At 42.4% G+C, this 18,307-nt stretch overlaps 2 protein-coding genes across 4 annotated transcripts; both read left to right on the top strand.

Moving 5' to 3' along the window:
* The first annotated feature begins 711 nt into the window (after nt 1–711).
* On the top strand, nt 712–9,362 carry cln3 (CLN3 lysosomal/endosomal transmembrane protein, battenin). Of its 2 annotated transcripts, none has more exons than XM_084488793.1 (15): nt 712–1,002; nt 1,123–1,159; nt 1,287–1,383; nt 1,482–1,565; nt 2,189–2,268; nt 2,688–2,773; nt 3,270–3,342; nt 3,769–3,912; nt 4,294–4,454; nt 5,229–5,281; nt 5,509–5,577; nt 6,019–6,074; nt 6,183–6,276; nt 6,976–7,116; nt 7,459–9,362. In XM_084488793.1, exons 1-15 carry the CDS (start codon nt 945–947, stop codon nt 7,573–7,575), a joined length of 1,350 nt encoding a protein of 449 aa, XP_084344919.1. In that variant the 5' UTR covers nt 712–944; the 3' UTR covers nt 7,576–9,362. The 2 variants fall into 2 exon arrangements, with proteins under 2 accessions (XP_084344919.1, XP_084344918.1); XM_084488792.1 differs by having other exon boundaries at nt 1,464–1,565.
* A 453-nt stretch (nt 9,363–9,815) lies between these two features.
* LOC311332579 (serine/threonine-protein phosphatase 4 catalytic subunit B) lies at nt 9,816–17,157 on the top strand. Of its 2 annotated transcripts, none has more exons than XM_084463385.1 (9): nt 9,816–9,934; nt 10,458–10,737; nt 12,363–12,414; nt 12,510–12,560; nt 13,402–13,503; nt 13,915–14,088; nt 15,204–15,330; nt 15,549–15,738; nt 16,188–17,157. In XM_084463385.1, exons 2-9 carry the CDS (start codon nt 10,628–10,630, stop codon nt 16,315–16,317), a joined length of 936 nt encoding a protein of 311 aa, XP_084319511.1. In that variant the 5' UTR covers nt 9,816–9,934; nt 10,458–10,627; the 3' UTR covers nt 16,318–17,157. The 2 variants fall into 2 exon arrangements, with proteins under 2 accessions (XP_084319511.1, XP_084319512.1); XM_084463386.1 differs by having other exon boundaries at nt 9,841–9,998.
* The last annotated feature ends 1,150 nt before the right edge of the window (nt 17,158–18,307 follow it).

Raw genomic sequence — 18,307 nt, 5'->3', positions numbered from 1 at the left:
ATACTATTTGTTGTTATGGATTCCTTTTTTTTAATGTTTGTTGTATTTTCTTACCATATCGCTTTCTAGTGTCAAATGTTAAATATGCACGTCATTAAGATTACCTTGTTTAAAAACGCCACCTGTTTAGTAGTGGACGGTAGGCCACGTTTATAATTACTTACCAAAAAACTCTTGATATATACAAAGATGAGTGAGCTTTGTGATCTTAGGTTTACCTCCTTTTTAATGGTGTTCAATCGTCTAGGGTGCAGTGATAGGATGTAGATTAATTGACTACAATTTAAAATAATATAATTACGTTTTTTTACATTCATCAACATTTATCATTCATTCTTTAGTCATAATTAAAAAACAATACTTTTGACCATGGTCAAAACATGGCCATCATTTTAACAGTGAGTAAGCGAGCAGAGTCTCCACGGCGTCCCCTTGTGGTGTACTAGCGGTATAACAGCCAGCTTCACCGCAATGTATTCCTTCGTTCCAATACAAGGAAGCACAATGTTTCCATCATGAGCTGAAGCTTGGAAATTAAGTATGTATGGCAGAACCAGGGTTTAAAAACTAAATAAAAGGAAACGATATTTGGTAACTTAATGGTTTGATCAATCGCGTACCTTAATAATGGCGGAACGTTCGTATTGATGTTTCAAGAGGGACCTATTTTGGTGAAACACCGCAGGTTGAAACATGAATCTGCGAAGAGGATGTGAAAGAGACAATTATATATAGTGTCAGCTCATATTTCTTTGTCCTTCGTCTTTAATACAAACCTACCGTTCGCTATGGATATATGTGGCCAGATGCAGTGAATATAATATTAGGAAAGTCAACATTGTCTAAGTAGCAGAGCTGTTTGTGGTATACCGGGTTTACCAGCTTAACCAGTTAACCTGCTGGTTATTTCTCCTGAAGTCACTCGTTTCTCTGTCTGGTAGATCATGGATGAGGCAGACAGCCTCACCGCAGATCGCGTGATCCAACATGATCAGGTTGAGGGTGAGTCCGAGATCTGTTAGCATTGTCATATAATGTCATTTAATAAACATGTATTTTCCTGTATATAACGTTAAACTCAACTGTGTATCGATAAAGCCATGTACTGTGTATTGCCTGCAGGCCGTTCATCAAAGATCCGCAATTGGTCTGGATTCTGGTAAGAATACTAGGGCTTATAACTTGCTCATCACTCCCTTATTTACGATGTTTGTTAGAAAGGGAAAATCTATTGTTAACCAAACGTGTGGGTTCGTGTTATGAATTTATATATTTGACCTCCCAAGGCTGCTTGGATTGTGCAACAACTTTGCCTATGTGGTGATGCTGAGTGCAGCCCATGACATTCTGACCAAACAGCAGTCAGACAACTCCTCAACTCCTGTAAGAATACAACCAATATATTGGCCTATGCAAAACGTTCAATACTTGAAATAGGTTTAGCAATAGCCTTAATCAAACAGTTTCAATCTCTGTTGCAGACTCCACCCTCACTGGATGTGGACTTTGAAGTGAGAAATAGTAGCAACAGCACTCGCTATGACTGCAACCCTGTCTCTACTGCGGTAAATACATAAAACATCATCACATCAATACAAATGTGTCTTTGCATATCATGAGAAAGACTCACGACAGAATGTATTTTCTTCCAATGCAACAAGTTGGTGCAAAAGTGCATTATTTCAGTACGTATTATAACATAAATTATCTAGAAAATTGCCAACCAACAAACTGATTTATGATATTAAAGACCAACTGGTTTTAAAGTAATGAAACCTAAAGGATCAGAAGCAAAGGATACATTTGAAGTAAACATTTGAACTGCATTGTTGTATGCAATCATGCCAGCAGTGTATTGTTGTTGTTTAAAAACCTATCTTCTTTAGAATTCTTATTCTTGTCTTCCCCCTGGGATTTTGTTGTTGCGCTATTCCATGTATTGGCTACACCAACCTTATTGTGAGGCATTTTATTCCTGTTATTATACCCTCTTTAAAATCACCATGAGCAGATCCTCACCAGTTGGCATTGCAGTCAGTTGGGTCAGGGCATAATAGATGAAAATCTAGGGTTTATCTGCCTTGTTTTCTTTGGACCAGGGTCATGTGCCATCATTCTTATTCGCGTTGTTTCCTCTATGGATAGAGGTAGGAGGTTGATCTAGTCCCCCTGTTCCCCTGCTCCCCAGGTGGTTTTATTGGCTGACATTCTGCCCTCCCTCGTCATCAAGCTGTCTGCTACGTTCTACATCCACCATGTGCCCTATGGGTAAGTGAGCAACCTCACAGGGTTGCTGGTAGGGTTGTATCCATACCGATACAGCCCTACCTTTGACCTTATATCATTTACATATTTCATACTGATCATTTGAGGTCGGATACACCTCAATGGCATATCCCTAATTTTGGCAACATTTAGATATGGTTGATAATATTATGAGATGATCTACATTTCTTCCCAGTAAAACAACAACGCAATTCAACATCAAGGACACAAAGAGAAAGTTTAAGGCATATATAGCTTTTACAGAGAGGTTTAGTTTGGATAAGTTCCAAAAATATAACACGTAATTGACAATAGTCTTAGGAGACAGCTGCACATATACAGAAGTACAACTTGTATGTAGGTGGTATGTGCTGGTTTAACCAGCTAAAGTTAGTCGTCTGTGTTGTGTTTCGGTTCCCCAGGTTAAGAGTACTGTTCTGTGTCGGTGCCACAGTGGCCAGCTTCCTGCTTGTGTCCTTCTCCACAACCGTGTTCATGAGCATTCTGGGTAATTGAGCCCACGCTTTATTTAATACGGTGTGTGCTGCTGATGATTAGCTTATTGAATTAGTCTCATTTATTTACAAGAGACTGATACCCCACTGTGAGGATAAGTTGGATGGGCGTCCCTTGCAAAAGACATGCATATCTATGTAATGCACGTCATTCAACATCACTTCACAGGATGGCTCTTATTCCACATACAAACTCCTGAGACTGGTATTGTGCATCGCAAAAGAGACTTTGATCGCAATGAAACCCTTTGCAATCAAATAAAAGTTTGAAGATAAAGAATTTAAAACATTAGTGTTTTTTTACTGCTATTAACAACATCTGGGTTACTGACATGTTCGTACTCTCTACATGCTACTAGAACCGTGTCAGATAGGCATTTACTGTCCACAAAAATTATTATTTGACATAGAGAAAACATACAGGACAACAAACTTCCCTGTTTCTTCCCTGTTTCCCTCCCTCTCATATGTTGAACCATGCGTCTCCAGGTGTTGTCTTTGCCAGCATGGGATCCGGACTGGGAGAGCTGTCCTTCCTGTCCCTCACAGCCTTCTTCAGTAGGTGAGAACATTGCAATCCTACCCCCCTGCTACCTTTCTATTTACACTCTGCCATAGTGTCTGCTAGGCCATTGTTTTTCAACCTGTGGTACCTGAGGATACTGCAGGTGGTTTGTGGGATTTTATTCTGGAAATACCCTAAACAATCATATATATTTTTTATAGATGATTTAAAATAAATATATTGTAAATTTTGTTTAGTAAATGTTGTATTATCACTTGCTATTATTAAAAAAATAGTGTTGCTTTGTGCATTCGATCATATACCGGTAATATATGCGGAATGCAATTAGTCAAGCGGCCTCTTATCTCCCCAACCAATGTCACTCATTGATTGCTCTTTTCTCTCCCATCATCGTCTCTATTTCTCCATCCCCCATCCCACCTTCACCATCATCATCATCATCATCATCATCATCATCGTCAGCGACGTCCTGGAGGGCTGGGGGTCGGGCACCGGGGGGGCGGGCGTGGCCGGGGCCTTCCTGTACTCGGCGCTGACCCAGGCGGGCCTGCCCCCCCAGTACACAGTGCTCACCATGCTGGTGGTGCCCGTCGCCATGCTGCTCAGGTAAGAGGCCCCGAGGGTTCTGATGTGGTCCGCCCGTCGTGATTCACCTCACGCTTCCTGCTCCTAACCCCTAACCCTAACCTAACCCTAACCCTAACCCTAACCTAACCTAACCCTAACCCTATTGATCAACAGCTGGAAACAAAAACAGCCCCTTTATCATGCTAAGGCTAAATGCTCGAGTGATAAAGCCGTAGCTTGAGCATTAAGAGACAAGAGTTGGAACGGACCCTTTGAATCCGGAAAGACACAACTTTTGCGTTTTCTGTGATTCTATAAATGTGACAAGCAAAGCCCTGTGTGTTGCTCTCTCATCTCAGCTCCATGGTGAATACATGCAGTTCTCTATGGGTGTCTCACACTATACTCCCGCACTCCCAGCTATTTCTTCCTGCTGGCCTTCCCACCGATGTTCCCCCAGTGGCGGAGACTACAGGAGGCGGGGCCTGTGGGGAGGGGCGGAGCCTCTGAAGAGCGACGCCGGCTGATGGACGAAAGGGAGGAGGAGGAGGAGTCTGAGCAACAGGAGAAAGGTCCCCGGGGTGGGTGATGGTGATATCTGGCAAATCAACTCAACGACTTAAGAAATATGATGGGCAGATAAATTGATCCAGTTGCATTAGAGTAAGTTGGTGCTATACAAAGAGCAATATCGGGGGGAAAGTGATAGCCTGGATGGGTTTGGTTACAGAGTACCTTGCAGCTGTGCCTCATGCCTGAAGTATAGTTTACACAAGGATTGCTCAAGCTTGCGCTCTTGCGTAAACGTTCCCACATTTCCATTGTCAGATGGGGTTGAAAAGCTGACAAAGCCTGCTCGCTTATTTCCTGTTTGACTGCACATTGTTGCCCAGCGTGCCGTATCTTTGCTTTACTTAACCAGGAAAGACACTTCTTACAAGAGCATCCTGGCCGAGCTAGGCCGAGGCACAGTGGACACAAAAAGTTACACATCACAACCATGAAAAATAAATGATGAAATGAAATTAAAAAACACATCTATAGAAATATTGGACAACAGACACAACATAGGGTCCAGGTTCCACGCAGAGGAAACGGGCTAGCTAAAACATGGACGCACACAATGCGCCTGCCTCTAATTCGTTTAGCCTAGCCTAGAAGCAGCCAATGAGGTCAGTTCCCAGAGGCTGTAGCGAGTTCCCAGCCGAGGCAGCAGCATACGTGAAGGCCCTTCTGCCCCGTTTACTGCAGGCTTTAGGGACCGGATGCAACAAGAGTTTAGATCCCATGAGATCTTAGTGTGGCTGCAATTTGATGCTGAATAATAACCACGTCTCTCCTCCCTCCCCCATCAGAGGACAGAGCCAGTGGACCCCTCTCTTGTACTGAGAAGATGCGTGTCATCAAAGTGAGTGAATACACACACACAAACACGCACATGCAGACATTGATACAGTCCTATATTTTGTATCAACTTCTCCTTCACAATCATGGGCTCATCAGGCATTGGTCTGAGCATGTCATTAATCACACAGTATGTATAACAAACCTCAATATTGTCATTTTCATTGAATGCAAAATAGTCAATGGTTATGTAAAACTTCACCTTTCTTTGTTCTCGTCCCCGTCACACAGATGATCCTGAAGTTTGTGTTACCCCTGGGCACGGTTTACTACGCAGAGTACTTCATCAACCAGGGTCTGGTGAGTGAACACTGCCCTTGGGTTCTATCTAGATCCGGTGTTCCTTGTCCTCAACAGAGGAAAGGAAGTGCCACCAGAGTCCCATCACAGAGAGCATCAATCACACAAACAACACAGCAGTAAAAAAATCCCACAACATGGGAAACATCAGTTTGTAATTTTCCTCATTTGGTTTGTTTGGTCAATTAATGAGTAGACTATGTAGGACTATTTTTTCCGAGAATGGTAGTTAAGCTCATACATGGATGATGAAACAGGGACACAGATGCATCGTAAATTGTAGCGCAACAGAATAACATAACAATTAATTGCTGTTAAGTGGCACTGGGCTCACAGCACTGGGAACCAGACCCCGTAGGGTTACAGCTGCTGATTCCTTGTTGCTCTATTTCTCTCTGGCTTCGAGCTTGTATGAGATGTTTGCTTTCTTTTCTCCCACAGCTTGAACTTCTCTTCTTCCCCAAATCCAAGATGTCCCACGCTGAACAGTATCGCTGGTCAGTAACTGTGAACCATTTAGTCTTTGTCTTTTACTTGAAAATGTATGTCATTTGTGAATTAAAATAAAGTATTTATTGCGTGTGCGTGTGCGCTTGTCCACACAGGTACCAGACCATGTACCAGGTGGGAGTGTTGGTGTCCCGCTCCTCCCTGCGGTGTGTGAAGATCAGGCATCTCTCGGTTCTGGCGCTGCTACAGGTGTGTGTGTGTCCATGTACAAGAAAACACAGAATGGCCCCCACTGGCTGGAGGGGGGGGATGGTCAACCTATCAGAGAGCAGCACTCGTTGTCATAGATGCAGCAATGCAGCCTTTCTCTGTGATGTAAACAGAAAAAAAGAATCAAACCGACGCCTCACACCACAGCTAAAGGGCACAATGGTTTAAGCCATATTGCTCACAAGCCAAAACCATAAATTGTAGTCACCCAAAAAAACAAATATAATCATGTTGATTTAACGGTGAAAAGCACATGGTAGTGGTTCTGTGTTTAATATTGCACGCTTCTAATAGTACTCGACTCCTATACGTATTTTGGATGCAAAAGTTCCCAAAGATTATTTCCTAATTCCTGGCAGCATGGGTATTTTAGTGTTTTGAACTTTCAGTGAACAAATATGTTGTATGTTGTACGTCCTGGAACTAAATAATAGTACTGAACATTGTGTAGCGTCTTATCCTATCTATCTTTGTTGTATACGGAGAATGGGTTAACCTACCGATTGTTAGTGCTTGGCACTTGTTTCTATGAACATCCTTACTGTACCGACAGCCATATATTGTTGTTTATCTTTCTTCTGAGCAATGTACTTATTGTAAGTCGCTTTGGATAAAAGCGTCCTAAATGTAAATAAATGCTCTATTTGCCTGCATTTCCTTCCTCCCTCCCTCCCTCAGATTGCGAACGCAGTGTTCCTGCTGTCCGCGGTGTATTTCCAGTTCCTGCCCGCTCCATGGCTGGTGTTGATTATCGTCCTCTATGAGGGCTTGCTGGGGGGCGCGGCCTACGTCAACACATTCTACTACATCAGCAAGGAGGTCAGTCTGTTGTCCTATGAGTCAGTCTGTGGCTCTATGAGTCAGTCTCTGGTTCTGTGAGTCTAGCGAGGCAGGCTCATTTATATAGCAGAGCCCTGTAGACCTAAGACAAAGGAAGAAATCACATATCAAAAAACATAAAAATGACAATCAAAAATATAAAAAAATTTGCCAAACTAAAAAACAAAAGATTGAAATTAAGTTGGGCAGTCTTACGTTTGGAAATTATTAGTCCAAATCTTTAGAATTTGTATTTGTGTTACATAAGATACGGATTGTCATCATCATGCAATTGCTGCGAAAAGCCCCAAAAGGTTGTACTGAGTGTTGTTCCCCCTCCAGTCAGGAGACCGGGAGAGGGAGTTCGCCATGGCTGCTGCCAGTGTGGGAGACACCCTGGGCATCGCCCTGGCCGCCCTCACCGCCTTCCCCGCCCACAGCTACTTCTGCTCCCTGTGACGGAGCCCAGGGGTCATACCCAGAGGGGCCACCCCCAGAGGGGCCACACTCACAGGGGCCACACTCAGAGCGACCAAAATGGTGGATCTCTGCAGCCAGCCCCACTCGTGCTGCCAGGGTCTGTCTTATAGCACAGTCCTGTTTACTCCCGTCACGTTTCCTTGGTCTTTTCTAGAAATCGATTTAATCTATTTATTTTGCGAGGGCACATCCAGAGAAGAGAATATTATTCTCTTCTCTCACAAGGTCTGGGAATCCTGCTGTGGATGGTGATTTTCGAGGGGCGGTCAGTCCTGTCAGTCAACCGTACTGTGCAGCTGATTGGATGAGCGTTGGTCGGATCGCGCTACCCCAATGGTTTTATTTGAAGTGCGGTGTTTCGAAAGTACACACCATTAGCGTAATCTAGTGCTGACTTTTTGCATGGAAGTAAAAATCTTCCATTGAAATGAACTCATTCCAAAGCAGTATTAATATTATTATGTAGCTTAACAAGAGACTAAGGCCCAGTCCCATTTCTCTCCCCTTAACAAGAACACATGCTTTGAGTGCCCTTAGCTGCAAGTCAGCTACCGAGCTGTCTAGTGTTCAAGGGTTGATTTTAAGGGAAAAACAGCACTCCCCCTTGCTCTCCTAAGTAGTTGGACACCCTACCCCTTCGCAGGAACGCACAAAAGTTAGGGTTAGAGCTCAAATCTAGGGGAAGGGGGGAAGGGCCTAAGCCTAGCTGTAGCAAAGGTGAAGAACACATTGCTTACATGCAAACAAACCTACATTTCCTGAACTCAACTCTTATGCAAAGGTTTATGCAAACCTTTGCAATGGCTGCTAATGGAAATACATACGGCTGTAAATGAGATATATACCCCTAGGCTCTTTCCACTTGTTTTTAAATACGTGGCCTACTAAAGGAGTAATGGTAACATTTATTCTACTCTATACTTTAAAATACAAGGTACTTATATTGAATAGTAGTGTCGGTTTTGCGGCCTGCGGATGTGCAGTTCAGATCCAGCAGGAGCTACGGATAGGGTGAGGAAACGGCTTCTCTAGACTAATTTAATACATTGCGTTTATCTTCCGTATTATTATTTTCAAAAAACATTCCCTTTTTTTTTTAAGAAGGTTCTTGTTATGCATAGCGATGGTTGGACCAAACTGAACCTGTGCCTGTCTTTGACCCATCCACATAGTTTGAGAATCTCTTCAATTCATGTACATTGTACGATTTTCATGAATATTGTTGTTAAGTGGTTGAAACGTGAGATGACCCAAAAAGAAAGCAACTGTCCTCTAGACACTTTTGTTTTGTATTATTATATTGTTTTACCCTCGATTCCTCAATAACTTGCTTTGTAATTCCTCTACAATAGATTTGTAGGACAAAAATGTGAATCGTTGTTAAATTGTTAAATCAACACACTATATTTGCAACTGTAGTTGCAATGTCTACTGAAACAATGTCTGACATATTATTAGATATTTATTGGCCTCTGCCAATGCTTGGTTTTATTAGATGCTGTGCTTTTCTGACTCAATGTTAAATCATATTTACAATGTCTTACGTAAAAATAATTGTTTCTCAAGAATTTTCTAGAGAGACGATCTATAAATAGGATTCAGAACTCCCATAACGCTCTCTGGCAGTGTCTTATTATCTCATCAATATTAATCAGTAATTGTTGCAAGCCAAAGTGCACAACTTTTTCCACATCATCTTTTAAGTGTTCACCAAATGTGGTGTTTTTATGCCACATGTTGTTGCTATAACTATGTTTTTGCATAAACATAATGCAGCAAAAAGTGTGTAATAAATTCTGAAAATACAAATGATAATAAAAACAATTTGATTTGTTTGGTAAGTTTTGAATTACATGTTATTTTCTTTCTTTTTCAATTCAACAGTTGCTAAGTTATTTTTTGGTTTCTGGAAATTTCCAAACTAAAAAAATAATATTTTTTAATTGATACTGAAAATAATTTTATCTTAAACCTGGTTATATTGTATTGATATTTAATCACACATCAAAATGTACAACCAAACAAATTACACAAATCGAACTCGAACACAATCACCAACATATCTTCTCTGTCATTTGCAATATTCAATGCAAAACAAACAGCACAAATATATTGATGTAATCATGTAAAAAAAAAAAAAGCAATACAAGTTATCCATTGTCCAGGGAGAACTCTGAAAGTGCGCGCACTTGATAACAGGAACGCGCACCGCCGACACCGGAAGTAGTAGTCAAGTCGGTTGCGTTCAGCTGGAGTGAACCGGGGAGGAAGAGTAAAGAAAAGGCCGACTTATGAAGAAAGACCAGCCACATAACTAATCCATGGAATGAACTCAGAGGTGCTTGTTTTTATACGTAGCCCGCTACCAGATCCATGCTATATCCACGTGTATTTTCGTAAAGGTACGGTTATATTTCGTTCACGACGTTTCGATATAAAATGCTAACTCCGTTTAGCCGCCTAGCTTGCCTCCTAAAACAGGCGGTGCTAAAGTTCATAGCATACGGGAGCTAGTTAATGGGCAGGTTATTGGACTCTGGTCAATCCCAAAGGCACATATCTTAGTTCTGAAAACGAAAGCAGTGCGTTGCGTGGTCTCGGAGGGACTTTTATGATAACACACCGGTTTAAATAATGTGTTGGCATAATCTTAGCCGTTATCAGTGACGTAAGCTAAAGTTTTAGCATGGGGTTTAGCTCCGCGAAGGGGCCTAGCGTCGCCTTGTTCTCCATACAGACTGTTCACCAATAAAGTTAAAACCGCCATGTGTGTAGACCTGTGCTCTGAAATGTCCACCATTCAAGAGGTTTATACAAAATGTATGTTTGTTGACGGGAGATTTGTTTTTCTTGCTTTACAGCTGACGTCTGAAAGTTAGCCTGTCCCCCAGTGCGTTGAGTCTCATCCAGAAGCAGAGTGACAGTGTACTGTTTGCGCCACACACATTGCCCGTTGTGCTGCACCTTCTCACCTGAGTGCAGTCAAGGTGTGTGTGCGCAAGAGCACGCAACTGTGTGAGCGGATCTCCCTATGTGTGTGACAATGGGAGACATCAGTGACCTGGACCGACAGATAGATCAGCTACGACGCTGTGAGCTGATCAAGGAGAATGAAGTCAAAGCACTGTGTGCCAAAGCAAGGTAATCACTACTAAGTTACCTCTACCACATGTGACATGTCGAACGTACTGCTTACCTAGAAACAAGTCAGTGGAGCGAGTGTTGAAAAAATAGGGATGCACCGATTGTGAAATTCTGGGCCGATACAGATGTTTAAAATAACAATTTGGCCGATAGCGATGCCGATACCAATGTTTTTTTTGTTATTATTTATTCCAAATTTACATGCACGTTCTTGCCTTTGACCTCAATGAATTGAAAATGACAACTTTTCATCGGATTGCTCCGGACTCGCCATTTTTACTGCTTCATCGAATCAGTTTGATGTTTGTGGCACGCGTATCCTGGCTTGTGTGTAAAAACACTGGCTCCGATTGGCTACCATGAAACATGACTCTGCCTTAGCCAATCATAATTGCTTATCTCGTTAAACCAGCCGGTCTCCTCACTAGCAGTTTGTGTGTGGAGCCAGGGGTGCATTCGGATTACTGTTTATTCAATCAATTCATAGTAACGCACCGCATTTAACGGTCAGTAACGGTAACGGCGGAAACAGTAATTAGTTAGATTACCCGTTACTGAAAAAAATAACAGCATTATTACAAACACTGATCAAATCTCATCAGCCATTTGAAAAGCAGACATGGAGAAGTGTACAACGATTACCTGAAAGCTGATAAAAAATGGAGAAGTGAACGGGACACCAAGAAAGCACAAACCACCACCAGCAAGACTCGATAACCACAGCATTTGAGAAAGGGAAAAAATTCCCCACGGACAGCGCCAAAGCTAAAGGGATCACTAACAAGGTGATGGAGTTCATCGCATTAGATGACCAACCTTTCTCCACTGTGGGGTTTCGAAGCGAAAAGGGTTTCGAGTGAAATGTCACTGACAGTGACAATGTCAAATGTCACTGTCTTACAAACTGCATATCGCTGATCCTTCTCCGAGACAGTGAAATACTCCTACACAACCGACATTTTCTTTTACTTGTAAACAAACCACACGTGCGCGCGGCACCTGCCTGCTTACGTCATCACGCCAGAGGCGTGTCCAGCCAGCGGCTGTTATTGGTGGTATTATTAGTAGCCTATCACTACCACTACCTGTTGCATCTTCTCCGAAACTGCAAGTCAGACCGCAAATAACCAACACATTTAGCCAGCGCAAAATTTATGACACAACAGATAAACACCGGCCACTGCCTTAGGTGAATGTCACCTTATTTCCCGATAGGCCGATGGCAGTCAACAACGCGAATATCGGCCGATACCGATGTTCGTCCGATAAATTGGTGCATCCCTATAAAAAAACAACAACAGTGCATTTCAAACATGGATTTCAACAGGTCAACAGGACTCTCTTTAATGTGGCAAATGCATGAATCAATACAGCTTACTCTTGCGTGCTTGTTGCATAAGCCTTTTGTTTACTTTAATCACTGTTGTAAAATACTGAACATTTTGGAAGCTGATGATGGAATCAATGTAGAAAATAAACACAGTGATTTCAATAATGATATTCTAAATAGTGGCTGTATGCCTAGGCTTTTGTCAAACATTACTACATTATAGTAATTATAGTCTCTATAACGGCCTTGTGGCACACTCTTTGGTGTTAATCTTGTATCGTTTTGTTTTCAGGGAGATCTTGGTGGAAGAAAGTAATGTCCAGAGAGTAGACTCGCCGGTTACAGTGAGTACTTAACCAGCAACACGATTGATCTGACATTAAAATACAAGCGTTAAAATGTTCAGTGTTTTAAGTTTGTTCATTATCTTGTTTTACAGGTATGTGGTGATATTCATGGACAGTTTTATGACTTGAAAGAGTTATTTAGAGTAAGTATTCTCCCTGTAACTTCTGTATTGAGTTTGACACTAACCGTTTTTAAGGTAAAACCGGTAACATTCCAGCATTCAATCATATAAAAAAACCTGCTAGTCCTGTTATATATTTTGTTGAGTTGTGTACCCGCATCATCCCAAAATTTCCAACGAAGTTCAAACCTAGAGAAATCTAGTTTAATCCAGGTATAGTGCGTTTCAGTTGATCGCTTGTCAATAGCGTTTTATGCCCTTTAACCTCTTAACATGTAATGAAACTGTAATCTGGTAGCTACCTAGTTTATTGATATATTTCAATATTGATCTGGTACTATAACAAGTGGACCGTGACAGCCACAAACCCTACTTGTATGGTAACGTTACAACCCGCTCATGAAGTTATTTTTCCTATGATTGTGTTGACCCTGATAACAGCACTGGGCATCCCCGTGCTTTAATTAGACTCTGACTCATACGCAGCTCTGTGGGCAGTCTAATCTTTTGTTAGTAGGTTAATGTTAAGTATTTTCTCTGGCAGCTGAGGTGAACCGCTGATCTCATGCTACTTTATGACCTCCTCAAACAACGTCTTTGTTTTAGTTTTGATTGAGAAACCCCTAGTGGAATAAATAACATACCTTTAAACTACGTGTTGGTGTTTAATGCGCAATCAATGTTTAAATTACAATTATTGTTTTGCATAGCTTACAATGAGATTTCACCTGATAAAGTGGACCATAGGTTGGATCATTAGTCATACTATGTTCATATGCTGTTTGCCTAGTTTCTCAATGCTGATGCATCAGCCAGTGGCTCATTGCCGCCACACTAACTGTTAATCACCCTCCATTTGCAGGTGGGCGGAGATGTTCCAGAGACAAACTATCTGTTCATGGGCGACTTTGTGGACCGAGGTTTCTACAGTGTGGAGACCTTCCTTCTGTTGCTCGCTCTGAAGGTAGAGTTTTCTCCTTTTGTTTTGTACACCAATCATTTGCACCAGGGCCTGGCAATAGGGACATTAATTAACACTATTAAATGCGGGGAATTCTACGTAATATCGTGTAACGATAAGCTTATGAATTTAAAATACCATTCTGAAAAGTCAATGGATCATTACGTTGAAGTATATGGAAATTACAATTAATGTATAGCATCGGACTCAAACAAAATGTTTTGTTTTTTACATTTAAAACCTTGTATTGATCGTTTCAGGCATGTCCATAATCGTAGTGAAGAATGAGACTAATTCAATCTGGGCATCGCCATAAGTCTATCATCGACTTAAACGATTTAATCAAATTGGGGCCCCAGCCTTGATTTGAAAGCTGTGCAGGTGAAACATCTTTTGATCCTGTGTAATCCTCAGGTCAGGTACCCAGACCGGATCACCCTGATCCGAGGGAACCACGAGTCGCGGCAGATCACCCAGGTGTACGGCTTCTATGACGAGTGCCTCCGCAAGTATGGCTCGGTCACCGTGTGGAGATACTGCACCGAGATCTTCGACTACCTCTCCCTTTCCGCCATCATTGATGGCAAGGTGAGCTTGCCATCAATGCCACCCCCACCCCCCCATAGTGTTTAATAAAGTTTGTCTGGGCATAGTTTGCAGACCTTGGGGTTAATGCTTCGGTCTGGTGTTTCTGTGTACCTCTTTGTTACTGAAAGGGTAATCGAGGATCAAGCAGTTGTTATGTAAGATGTTATAGAAGAGCCTCTTGGGGGAGTTAACCAGAAACAGATGGATGTCTGGAGAAGAAAGCTCATTTGTGGGAGAAGATGGGGATTTCAGAAGGGGATGGTCATTGGTCAAGTGTTTTTTTTTTTTTACGGTGGCCGTAACCAAATACATACGTGATCCAAACAAGCCCTCATTTAACTCACTGGCCTCTTGTCCACATGCACCGAAAACGGAAAGAAAGTTGTGTGTTTTAATATTGTGTATAAACACAATTGACAGAATGTTCAAAGCTGTGTCGACACTGTGAATAGGGCTGAACGATTTGGGGAAGTAATCTAATTGCGATTATTTCAACCAATATTGCGACTTTGTATGCAATTTTTTTTCTGTTAAATGTTCCTTGTGTTGGTCATACTATAGAATGATTTATTGCTTGTTTAGTGAATAATACACAACATATCATTGGAAGCAGTCAACATGCTCTTTCCTTTAGGCCTTTATTTAACTATTGAATTATAAAAGAAAAATATTTACGAATCTTACTGATCTCCAGTCAGTAACAGTAACAAATTGAAAAAAAATTGTTCTATTACATCGAGATGCTTGTTTGAATTAATTAATTGAATTAATCGTTCAGCCCTAGCTGTGAATAGGCAGCCCATGATATTTCTAACATTATTATACTACACAAGGTTTAGTGTTTCTTTTGAAACTTTTTTTGACACTGAAACTCAAACCCTTTTCTGATGCCCCAAAAAATGGGACACATTTTTTACAGTTTACTACAGCTGGCAGTTAACTGTAGTAAGAGCTTGTGTTGGCCATTGAGCACTTACAGATCCCGTCCTCCAGCAACATGATTGGCTGAAACAAATGAAGTGAAAGAGAGTGAAATGCTGGATATTCATCCAAAGTCTGATGGCTGAGACCACCGACAGGGCTTCTCATCACAGCTTCTCACTCTGTCCCTCCAGATCTTCTGTGTGCACGGTGGCCTGTCTCCGTCCATCCAGACGCTGGACCAGATTCGTACCATCGACAGGAAGCAGGAAGTGCCCCACGACGGGCCCATGTGTGACCTGCTCTGGTCCGACCCTGAAGGTACGGAGCGTTCTCTCTCCAGTCCTCATGGATGTATGGGGCAGGGCTGGGGGAAGGCTTGTGTGTGTGTGTTCTGTCCTACAAGCTTGAGATGGGATTAGTTCCCATTCATAACACAGGATGTTTACCAGGGGACTCGGTTAATCAATGGTCCTCCTCCGGCGACGGCGGGGGGGCCCCTTTTGAACTGTGACTGATGGTCTCCCGGTCCCTCCCAGACACCACCGGCTGGGGCGTGAGCCCGCGGGGGGCCGGCTACCTGTTCGGCTCCGACGTGGTGGCCCAGTTCAACACAGCCAACGACATCCACATGATCTGCCGCGCCCACCAGCTGGTGATGGAGGGCTACAAGTGGCACTTCAACGAGACGGTGCTCACCGTGTGGTCGGCGCCCAACTACTGCTACAGGTGAGGGGGGAGCTCAAGCTCACTGCACACAGGCCGTTCGTTATCACACACACGCATAAACGGGGGACCTATCGGTCACGTGAATGTCCTCTCCGGCTAATTGCCTCCCATGATGCAACAGTATAAATAGTCTCTCTGGCTATCTTAAAACTGGCACTTGATTTGACCTTTACATTTAGGGTATTTAGCTTTTATCCAAAGCGACTTACAACAAGTACATTTGATGAAACCATATACCGCTGTCGGTACAGTAAGGCTGTTCATAGAACCGATCGCCAAGCTCCAACAATTGTCAAGAAATGCCTAAACTTTTCACAAGTGCTGTTTAGCTTTCTAATGCGCTGACCTATTGCGTCTCTGTAGAACAACTCTTAGCCAGGCCGTCCTTTTGAATTTGTATTATCGTACACCGAACGTGACCCCCTGTCCCCTCCTCGCTCTTCCACCAGGTGCGGTAACGTGGCGGCCATCTTGGAGCTGGACGAACACCTGCAGCGGGAGTTCATCATCTTTGAGGCGGCGCCCCAGGAGACCCGGGGCATCCCCTCCAAGAAGCCCGTGGCCGACTACTTCCTGTGAGCTCCGCAGCCCCCTCGGGACAAGAGTCGGGCGGGGTCCAAAACCGATAAGCTCCCCCCCCCCCCCCCCCAATTCTCCCAATAGGACAGACGCTCGTCAACCACCTGGTTACCTCTCCCCCCAGCCCACCGGCTCTGCCACCCTATCGGCTATCTTATGAGCGTGGTCGGGCATCCCCCCCTCCCCCCCCCAATGTGAGGGCCGCAGAGAGGGAGACATCCCCCCCCCCCACCCACACTGCCAGCAGCGAGATGGTGTTCCCTGGACACAAGGCTCCGGCGCCGACCTCCGAACCTGGGCCCATGACTTTTGTAACTCTGTGTCGTCTCTAGCGCTTTCAAAACGGCCCTCATTCAATTTCCTTTTTAAAAATGTTGCGACTCTGTCGCCGCTGTGGTCGTCTCTCTCTTTGATCTCTGTAGATATTTGCCCCCCACCCCTACCTCTCGCCTTTCCTTCCACAAACCTATTTGTAGTATTTTTACATGAACAATGTCAGATAGTTGTGACGGGGGACATGGAAGGAGATATAATTGTTTTTTTAATGATATGCAGACTTTTTCATTTTCGCAATTTCTTTAATACATTCTTAACACTTTTTCTTCTTTTTTCCTTTTTAACTTTTTTGTATTTCGTTGCTGCCAGATTTATTTACAAAATTAATTTTCTGTTCCTTGCCACTGAACTGTTCTTGGTATCACGGTCTCTAATGGGTTCATTGCAGTTCCTTTAACTGCTCACAAGGAGTCACGATATCCACCATAGTTTTTCCCACTTCTCCAATCTACAAATCTCTGTAGTTCTGTCAATTTTGATATTGTAAGAATAAAGTCTTTTGTATTGACACTTATTTGTGCTTTTATGCGGAGTATATGCAAGGCATTCCGGTGCTGATTCACGTGTGCATTTGTATAGTGCACTATTTAGGGTGACACTATTTTGATATAGTGCACTACTTGATACCCATAATACAGCCTAAAATAATCACTTCTTTATCCATTGTATCCCATGATGCATCGTTATCCTCCGACAGAGAGGGGCCTACCACAACATGGTATTTATGCAAAGACAAGTGGAAAAGATTTGTGAATGTGTCGACTTGTTAATGTGACCAATAACACCACGATGAGGAATGTCCCGTGCATGTGTCCAATTTCCACCTATACGTATTGCCTAAATAGTTAACGAGAAAGTGTTCACTAGGGAAGTACTAATGCAATGTAATGGAAAGCAACGTCTACTTGACCCTTGCCACCTTACCGGTGAATGGATTTTATACTTTTGTGATTAAATGGTGGCTGTGAGTGAGGTAATAAAAACAAAGTACATGAATGAGATGTCGATCAAACGACCACATGTATTCTAATGCAGGGATGAACGATTAATCAAATTCAAATCAAAATCGCGATGTAATAGAACAAGATATGCAAATCGCAGAGGATGCAATTTAAAAAAAACAAAAAACTTATTTTCTATTTTTATTTTTTCGTGGGTGATTTGAAACCGTTACTGACTGGAGATCAGTACGATTTATATTTATTTTAATTTTACAATTCAATAGTGAAAGATGTTATATCAATTCATCTCAACACAACGGCCCAAAGGAAAGAGCATTTTATATGTTGACTGCTTCCAATGTTGTGTTGGTCATACTAAAGAATGATTTATGGCCTCTTTAGTGAATAATACAGAACATAAGGAACTTAATACATTTAAAAAATCGCAATTTCAATATTGATCAAAATAATTGCAATTCGATTATTTATTATTTATTTATTTATTATTATTTATTATTATTAAGTCACTTTTACACGTTTAAGACCTCAAGCTGTATAACAGGCATGCAAACTAGTCACCTTTCGGCGAAATTCGCCGTTTTTTTTTAAACAAAATTGGCCACTTGTGTGATTCGTGGAGATCCATTGAGAAAACATGGGGCGGGGGTCTACAGTCTGACGAAAACGAGACGATAACTAAATAAAAATCAATT

Source organism: Micromesistius poutassou (assembly GCF_964030765.1).
Source record: "Micromesistius poutassou genome assembly, chromosome: 1".
NCBI classification, from domain to species: Eukaryota; Metazoa; Chordata; class Actinopteri; order Gadiformes; family Gadidae; genus Micromesistius; species Micromesistius poutassou.
The sequence above is the reverse complement of the archived record's forward strand: the minus strand, read 5'-3'. Positions and strand labels throughout refer to the sequence as shown.